This window comes from Tupaia chinensis, unplaced genomic scaffold (assembly GCF_000334495.1).
Source record: "Tupaia chinensis unplaced genomic scaffold, TupChi_1.0 Scaffold000571_1, whole genome shotgun sequence".
Lineage (NCBI taxonomy): Eukaryota > Metazoa > Chordata > Mammalia > Scandentia > Tupaiidae > Tupaia > Tupaia belangeri.
In genome coordinates this window covers 290097-299516 of record NW_006160085.1, presented here as the reverse complement: position 1 = coordinate 299516, position 9420 = coordinate 290097, and the positions used below count along the sequence as shown (strand labels likewise).

At 44.2% G+C, this 9420-nt stretch overlaps 1 protein-coding gene across 1 annotated transcript in view; it reads right to left on the bottom strand.

Annotated features, from left to right (window-relative positions):
- The window catches only part of GCNA (germ cell nuclear acidic peptidase), a 23496-nt gene that overhangs the window by 2542 nt on the left and 11534 nt on the right, over window positions 1-9420 (bottom strand). The window contains exons 6-9 of the mRNA XM_006158061.2: window positions 8716-9090; window positions 7386-7461; window positions 3711-3855; window positions 643-781 (exon numbers count right to left, since the gene is read on the bottom strand). Of these exons, the coding sequence (XP_006158123.1) occupies window positions 643-781; window positions 3711-3855; window positions 7386-7461; window positions 8716-9090 (735 nt within the window). The remainder of the gene's footprint in view (window positions 1-642; window positions 782-3710; window positions 3856-7385; window positions 7462-8715; window positions 9091-9420) is intronic.

Genomic DNA, 9420 nt, shown 5'->3' with positions numbered 1-9420 from the left:
ACGCCACGGGGTCCGGGACTCAAACCGCGGTCGACTGCGTGGGAGTCCAGCGACATAGCCATTACGCTAACTGCTGGTCCCCTGGGGGTGATTTCTCACTTTCTGTCTCTGTCTCTCCTTTCCTTTCTGGTGAGCACACAAGCCCTCATAGCAAAAACTTCTCCAAAAAAAAAGAAAGAAAGAAAGAAAAGAAAAGAAAAAGAAAAACACACTGGGTACATGTGCATACATACCCAGGATAGAGAAATGGAAAAGGGATTGTGGTGTCAACATGCCCCACTGGGGAGTGCTTTCTCTCTCTCTGTTTGTCTCTCTCTGGTGAGTGCATATACCCTCTGGCAATTAAAAAATAAATAAAAGACATAGAGGACCTTGAACCTCAGCTACCAAGAGAATGGAGGTGCTGCCACTGGCGAGGGGAAAATATAGAGAGAAACGTAGGCCTCACAGGAAGACTGATGAGCTGGATTCACAGAAGTAATGAGACAGCCAATAATGTCCTCTACGCAGCACACAGTAGGCCTGTCCACCCAGGAATGACAGATCAAGCTGTGACATAGGCTGCCAGCTAAGAACAAGTTAACGGGTACAGGGTCAGAAGGAAAGAATGCTAGGATAAAGCTGCTACACTCCTGCCATTACCTGCAGAGTCGCAGACTTTCAGAGCAATCTCAATCCTGGCGTAGCGCTCTCTCTTCGGGTACTGTCTCTCACCAGTGCTGCATAAGCCAGCGGTTCTCAGCATCTTTTTATTCCAGCCAATGTCTATTTTCTCCGGCAGCTGAGGATGGAAAGCAAATGAAAGGAAACAGATTAGTTCTAAGCACATGAAAAAATATTAACTCAGGAGTTTTTCTCCCTCTGATAAAAAGTAAAAGGAACTTTCTCCCTCTGGTTCTTGGCTCAGAGCAAGTTTGAGAAGAAATTTATTCAAAGGACATACAAACGTAAATATTCTGGGGAAAATAAAAGCCAAGAAGTCTATGTAAAGCCAATTAATAGGCAATTAGGACACAATGGGGACTGCTGACACCAGAATGCAGGATGTGTGTACAGACAAGTCTGGGGCAGCCAAGGAGGTGGGTGAGCTGGAAACCTGTGCGTAAGAATGATGACGCAAAGGGAATAGCAGTTGGCATAATGGCTATGTTGCTAGATTCCCATGTCGTTGACCACAGTTCGAGTCCCAGAGCTGGTGGCTTAAACTCACACCAGGCACATGTGCGTGCGTGCCCAAGATCCCGAGAGGAGAATGGAGGAGAAGGGATTGCGGCATGGCCATTCCCCCTGGGGGGTGATTTCTCGCTTTCTGTCTCTTTCCGGCAACCGCACGCACCCTATAGCAAAAACCTCTCCCCCCCAAAAAAATAAAGAAAGAATGGTGTGCAGAACCAGCAGGTGGTATAATGGTTATGCTGGTGGACTCCCACATAGCCAGCTATGATTCGAATCCCAGACCCAGTGACTTGAAAATCACACCAGGTGTGAGTCCGCGCATGCCCAAATTCCAGAGAGGAGAAGTAGATAAAGAATCGCTGCATAGCCACACACCCCCTGGGGGGGGGTGATTTCCCACTTTCTGTCTCTGTCTCTCTCTCTAGCGAGCGCATGCGCCCTATAGAAAAATCTCTTAAAAAAAAAAAAAGAAGAAGAAAAAATGGTGGCAAGGCAGAATTGAAAACGCAACTCAGAACACTTCAGGTTCCGCTCATCTGATGGAACATCACTGTCATCAGGAAGGGCACTGAAGGCTGGGGAGGTTTTAGGAAGATATGAGAACTTCCTCCAGAAAGTCTGGTTACTAGAGACAAAAAAAGTCTGAAGAACCTAACAACAAACGGGTCTCTCTACCTCCAAATTCTCCCCAATCCAGTTCATACTCCCAGGCTATTGTCAGGTGAATTTCTGTTGGCAGCCACTTCGTATCACATCCACATCCCTGTCCAGTGCTGCCTACTGACTTCAATTTTACCTCCACCAACCTGATTCCCCAGGCCCTCCATTATCTGACCATAAACTATCAAAAAAAATTAATAAGAGTTTACTACGTCCTAGGACCTGTTCTAGGCATTTTAAGTCTACTAACTTATATAAACCTAACAATAATAATTCTGAGGTATAAGTACAGTAGTAGTATCTCATTATCCAGTTTCCCCTTCCATGGTTTTGGTTATCCATGATCAACCACAGTCCAAACATATTAAAGGGAAAATTCCAGAAACAATTCACAAGTGCACATGGTTCTGAGTAGCATGATAAAACGCGGTGCTGTCTTGCTGGGAATGTGACCCACGCCTTTGTGCAGCATATCCATGCTGTCTACACTACCTGCCTATTAGTAGGGTATTACCAGATCGACTGTCACAGAATTGTAGTGCTTGTGTTCAAATAACCCTTATCTTGCTTAATAATGGCCCCAAAGTGTAAGAACAGTGCAAGAGTAGTGATGCTGGCAATCTGTACATGCCAGCATACTTCTTTAAGTGAAAATGTGCAAGTTCTCAACTTACTAAGAAGGAAAAAAAAGCAAATGCTGAGATTGCTAAAATCTACAGTAGAAATACATCTTCTACCTGTGGAACGATAAAGGAAAAAGAAATTCAGAGCCAGTCCATGGTATAGTGGTTAAGGCTGCTGAATCCCATAGAGCCCACAGCATGGTTCGAGTCCTGGACCCAGCATCTTGAAAAAACATGCTGGGCATACCCAAAATCCCAAAAGGAGAGAGATGGAGGAAAGGGGACTGCAGTGTGAACATCCCCCATGGGGGGTTGCTTCTTCACTCTCCTTTTCTGTCTCTCAAGTGAACGAGTACACATGCTCTCTAGCAAATTTTTAAACACAGTAAAAGAAATCCATGCTAATTTTGCTGCTGCACCTCAAACTGTGAAAGTTACTACCACAGTATTTTGTTAAGGTGGAAAAGACACTAACTTTGTGGGGAAGACACGATCAGAAAACATGTTCTAACCAACAGCAATGTGATGCACCAGGTAGCACTGAGCCTATACCAAGACTTCAGCAAGGGAACCCCTGAAACAAGTGTTTTACTTTACTAAAAACTAGCATTCTATTTTATTGTCATTGTTAATTAATATACCTATTAATAAATTCTAAATTATACTTTACTATAGAAATTGCATGTATAGGAAAGACAATGTATACAGAATTCAGTACTAGGGTTTCAGGCTCTACTTGGGGGTCTTTGAATGTATCCCCCCTCCATGGGTAAAGGGGACTAATGAACTGTAACTGTCCCTACTTTACAGATGAGAAAACTGAGATAAACTGAGGGTTTGTCTATAAGCAACTTGCCCAAGGCCACAAAGCGCTTTCTTATTATCCTTCAACATAAACCCTCTCTTCTAGATAGTCAGGCCTCAACGTGCGCCCTCTCCCCTGTTACCATGTTCTTGACACCCACCACCCTTCAAGTATCAGAACTAGTCTCACTTCCACTTCCTCCAGGCAATCCCATTTCCTGACTGCTTGGGCTCTCAGCGATCTCTCCCTTGGTTGATCTCCTATGGTAACAGTCTGTCCCATACATTTTAATCCATAAACATTCCCTTTCACATATGCATGTCTCACCGCTCCACCTAAATTGACACTTCTCAAGAGCAGGAAGTGTGCATGTTAGCATACGCCATGATACCCAAGAGTGCTGGCATATAGCGGGTACTCGATAAATGCTTATTCATTGATTCTACCTTTTTATCAAAGACAGAACTGTTGAACAGGTTGTACAACTTCTGAACCAATTCATCCTTCTTCTGCTTGAAATTCTTTCCAGAGTATTGTTTTAAGTTTTCGATATCCATCAAGAAACATCCAGGTATTTTGCACCGAGGTTTCCTACAAAGGAAGATTCAACTGAGTTTTATATAGCTAAAGAAATATTAGAAAGTCACTGATAAAGGTAATGACAAGAGAAAATTTGAAAACTTGCTACTCCCTCATCCCTCCAGTTCCTCAGATGAGGTAATTTCCCAAGCTTCCATTTATAACCTTAACTCTAAACTCTTTACACATTCAGGGTTTCAGCCTCAACAGGACCGATCCCCACATCTGTATCTGCAGTCTCAAGCTCTCCTGAGATCTAGTTCTGAATTTACAATTGCCCAATGCAAATTTCCAACTGAGTAACACGAGCATATCTCCGACTCAACGTGTTCAATGATCAAACTTCTGTTATAACTGGCTGAAAACCACAGAAGTATTTTTAAATTAATTTTATCCTTTACCCAATGTTTGACTGGGTACAGAAACAGACTGGGGGAACCAGCAGTTAGCATAACGGCTATGTCGCTGGACTCCCACGTAGTCGACCGCGGTTCGCGTCCCGGACCCGGTGGCTTAAAACTCATGCCGGGCGCGTGTGCGTGCGTGCCCAAGATCCCGAGAGGAGAATGGAGGAGAAGGGATTGCGGCGTGACCATCCCCCCTGGGGGGGTGATTTCTCGCTTTCTGTCTCTATGTCTCTCTCTGTCTGTCTGGCGAGCACACGCGCCCTGTAGCGAAAACCTCTCCAAAAAAAAAAGGAAACAGACTGGTGGGGGACCAGCAGTTAGCGTAATGGCTATGTCGCCGGACTCCCATGTAGTCAACCGTAGTTCAAGTCCCAGACTCGGTGACTTAAACTCATGCCGGGCACGTGTGCGTGCGTGCCCAAGATCCAAAGAGGAGAATGGAGGAGAAGGGACTGCGGCGTGGGGGGGGGGTGATTTCTCATTTTCTGTCTCTCTGTCTGTCTGGTGAGCACACGCGCCCTATAGCAAAAACCTCTTAAAAAAAAAAACAGACTAGTTACCTCCTTCACATGATCTCTTCCACCAGCGCCTCCTTTCCAACCCGTGTCACCACCCCAGTTCAAGTTATCTTCCACTTTATGGCATTTCTGTGTTCCTTACCTCCAAAGGCTCTTTTTCTTCTGACCCAACCACACACATCTCACATCTTCATTTTCCTAGGCCATGTTCCAACTAATGACCCACTTTCATTAACTGCATGACCTGGCATTCAAGGCCTAGGTCAACCTGGTCTCAACCTCTATTTCCATCTAGTATGTTTGCTCTGGCCAAAGTGGACAACTTAAATGTTTCCTAGTCACGAACTGTGATGTTCCATATTCATGCCTTGGCACAACCTATTTTCCCACAGCCTAGAATGACTGCACCCCTACCTTTGCTAAGAAATCATCTATATGATGCTTTATCATTTGTAAAGAACTTCCTTTTGCATTATCATATTTAACCCTCACAATCATCCTTAAAAGAAACTATTACTATTTTTACAATCTGTACTTTACAGACAAGGAAACTGAGGCTCAGAAGTTATGTGATTTGCCCCCAAATCACAGAGACAATGAAAACTCTCACACTAATCTCAGATCTTTCCATTAAACGACAATTGTTGTCCCATCTTATAAAGCCTAATTCAAAGGCACATTAATAATAGTGCTGAGCACACTTGTAGTAACAATTTATTTAAACTGAAATACTTTGATCTTGCCTAGAATCTCCACAAGTCCCTGGTAAAAGATAAAGGAGGAGCATACACAGTGAGTTTCTGACTTAACAGAATTCCTGGGATTGAGATCCCACCAGAACACTCATTAACCCTTAAGTCACAAAATAAACCCTTTGTATAGGGAGGGGTAAAGTACCAGTCAAGGTAAAGGAGGCTAATTCAAGGGTCTTCATCCCAAAACCTAATACAGATGACTTAAACATTTCTGCCTCTGATTACTTAGCTTTGAAAGTAAATTTGGGGGCCAGCAGGTGGTGTGGTGGTTAAGGGCACTGGATTCCCACATGGCCGACCAGGGTTTGAGTCCTGGACCTGGTGGCTTGCTTTCTGACTTTCTTTCTCTCTCTCTTCCTGTCCATCTCTGGTCAAATTTTTTTTTAAAAAAAGGAAATAAACGAAGTTAAGTAAAATAATTCTTTAAAAGAAAAAAGAAAGTAAACTTGTATCAGAAAAAGTAGGAGATAAAAACCGGAACCATCAGCAGGCTTCAGCAGAGACCATGACACCTATGTTTGTGCTCATGGAAAGCTGCCCTTGTGGCTTAGCATACCCTCACCTCAAGGCCGGGTCTGCCACCGTCCTGCAGGCGGAGCACCTCAACATCATAGAGACCAACAAGGCCCCAAACCGGGTATGTCACACACCATGACCAGCAAGCAGCCCACACGTGAACAACACTAAGCACAACAGGAAGCCCCCAGACTGACACAGGAAATACCAAGGCAACAGTGAAGAGTCCAAACAGGCTAGCCTCCCTTGGATGATGCAGACTGACAATGACAGCAAGGGCAGCGTCTCCCTACTTTGGTCACACCCTCTAACAAAGCAACCTGGGAAATACCCAAGACACAAGTCCCTACAGGCAAACAACTGTATGTATCTAGAATACGAAGAAAGTTCGCCAGGCAGGATCCATCCAACAGAGCATTTGGTGAGGCACTGCCAGCTGCCTTAGCCAGTGAAGAGCATGGAAGCACAGAGCCTTTCCACTGGGGTCCACGTTATTCTGTTGCCCTAATCCCTTTTTTCCCTCCTTTAAGATGCATTTATTGTCTCAACATACAAGTTAAAAAAAATAACATACAGTCTTTCAAATAAGTTTTTTTCCTTGTAAGATAATTCAGATATAAGTATGCATTACTACTAAATGCAAGCAAAAACAAAGAAATGGCTTACGATATCATATTTTTAAGAGGGAAAGTGAGATGTTTCTAGAATCTGAATGAGAAAATACATTATTTTTTTTTTTTGCTTTTAAGTATTAACATGGCTTTGGTACCAATTATATATATCTTAGTAAAAATAAAGGAGCAACAAGCAATCCATTTCATCTTAACATTTAAGCTTTAAAAATTTTTTAAATTAAGTTAGAAAAAACACAGTAGTAACTGGGTTCGTCTAAAGCACTAGAAAAATCTGGAAGACAGTCTTGACCACCTTCTCTTCAATTCCAACAGATCAGAACAGTCTGCCCTCTCACCATTTCCCCTACCGTTTGCCATGGTTTAGTGCAAAATGGTCCTCGCAAGGCTATATCCAGCCTGGAAAAAGTTTGTTTGGCTACACATCATTCTTTGATCTGAGTTGAAAAAGAAAACCTTAAGAGGCCAGAGGCGATGCCGTGGGGGCAAACGGGCTCCACTTTGCCCAGGTAACTGCATCGATCTTGATGGAACACCCATACCCAGCTGCCTCTCCCTGCTTATGCCCTCTCACTTGGGGCCAGAAACCTTGCCCTTCCCTCACCCACCAGACTCCTTCATGCCCTCGAAGACCCCCCACCAGTGCCCGATAGACTGCTTTACAAGTTAACTGTGCAAGCAATCTCTGTTTAATTGGACGTGAGCAGTACGTACTCGGTCTCGCATTTCTCATCTTTCGCAGGGCTGACTTTTTTCTTCGAAGGCCCACGCTTCTTTTGTTCACCAACAGCTGAAAAGAAAATAGTTTATTTGTACCTTGAAAACTGGTACCATGAAGCAACTGAGAGAAAGGTAAATCCAGGAGGAGTCCCTACAGCCAAGTCCACAGCAACATCTTCAAAACAAAACTGACTCACTGAAGCCCTGCACGTGTTAGTCATTCTGGATGACTTTACCCACACTGAGTCTCAGAGCTGCCAGTTCAGTGAGCTGAGTAGAAGCCTGCCATCAGTATTGAGGACTAACATGAGGGTCCACGGGTGTGGCATTAGAGGCTAGGCTATGTGGGCAGCTGAGGTGTGCACCGTCTAAGGGATGGGATGGTGTATCACATGCACTTGCTCTGAGTGGGTCATCCTAGGCAGCACCTTCAAGTGCTGACTTGCAGACTCTGCAAGTCAAATCTTTCCCCTGCATCTAAGACCCAGCTTGCCCGATGCTCACCAGGGATGTATGCATCAGTAGATAGTGTTGCTTGCTCCTTTTAAAACTTATTAAACATCTATTATGTGGTGCCAAGTACCAGAATAGACCCTGGGAGAGACTACAAGATGAACAAGAGGCCTGTCTGCAGTGACACGGTGATAGCACAACACTCTGCAAAGCTGAAAACCATATAAAAAGATCAGGGTTTACTTTCCGGGTCAACCTGTACATGCCAGGCACACACACACATGCCGTGATCCTGGCTGGCTGTGAAGGCTGGGAGGGATCATGATGTAAGGCCCTGGTGAAAGTGCTTGTTTTTGTGCGTATGTGTCTCTCGCTCATTAAATAAACTTTTTTTTTTTAAAAGAGCCTCCTATGCAGAGGCTCTCACTCCGCTATGGAAACATTCATAAACATATTATAACAGTGTGATTAGTATTGTAGTAGAAGGGCTCTAGAACTACGGGAACTCAGGAGCCCGAGGAGCAACTCTGACTATGGCTTTACAGAAGTGACAACGGGGCTGCCTCCAAAGAAAAACGATATTTTCAGGAGAAAAGATACAAGGAGAAAGCATTTCAGGGGATGGACAGTGAATACTAAGATATGGGAGTATGAGGAAGAAGTGAGCATTCCTCCCTCATTCCCAGAAAGCTCCTTTCCCCTGGGATGTCTGCCTCCCTTGGCCACTAGCAGCTGCTAAAACAGCACAGGGGTGGCAAGCAGGAACAGGTAAACCCAACGAGACAGCCATGTCCAGCAAAGAAAGGCAGCAGGCAGAGGTGGTGGGCTAACATATTCAGTGGGGCAGGTATACTTGGCATGACTGGCTTACCAGGCTCCACACATATATTTTTGCTTTTCTGCTTCCTCTTCCTCGGTTGTTCCACCACAGGTGCAGGCTCTTCGTTAGTTGGCAGGTTTTTACCTGTTATCTCCGAGTTAGCCTCACGATCGTTTGGTTTTGGGCTGGGACTTTTGCCAAGACCCTGCTCAGCAACATCGCAAGTTGGCTGGGAGACAGCTAACATATTCGGTGCTTTCGGCGCTTTTCCCTTAGTGAAATTTTGGCCCTCATCACAGGAATCCTCTTCAATCAGTATAGGACCTTCCAAATTAATGTTGTCATCCTCATCATCACTAATAAGTATTGGAGGCTCCAGGATGACAGGCTGCTTGCCATTTTCAGTTATCTTATTCACAACATTATCTGAAATTCAACACAATCACATATAAATATACTCCCTCCACCCTCATAAGACTAAACTTCAACTGAGTGTTGAGCGCAAATTAAACAAGCTGAGAGTCATGACTCTAAATCACAATTATTTTTTATCATTTCCCCTCTATTTAGTTTACTGAGAGCAGTGACAGATAAAATGGCACTCAAAGACCAGTGGCAATTTTCAAATTACATCCTCTTAAGTAGCATGATGTCATTGCTTAGAGGTTCCCAAACACAGGACTGCAGGCTTCTATGTTTTCACTGGTCCACAGCAAGATAAGAGAAATTAGAATAAAGTAAAAGGGGTTTTTCTCC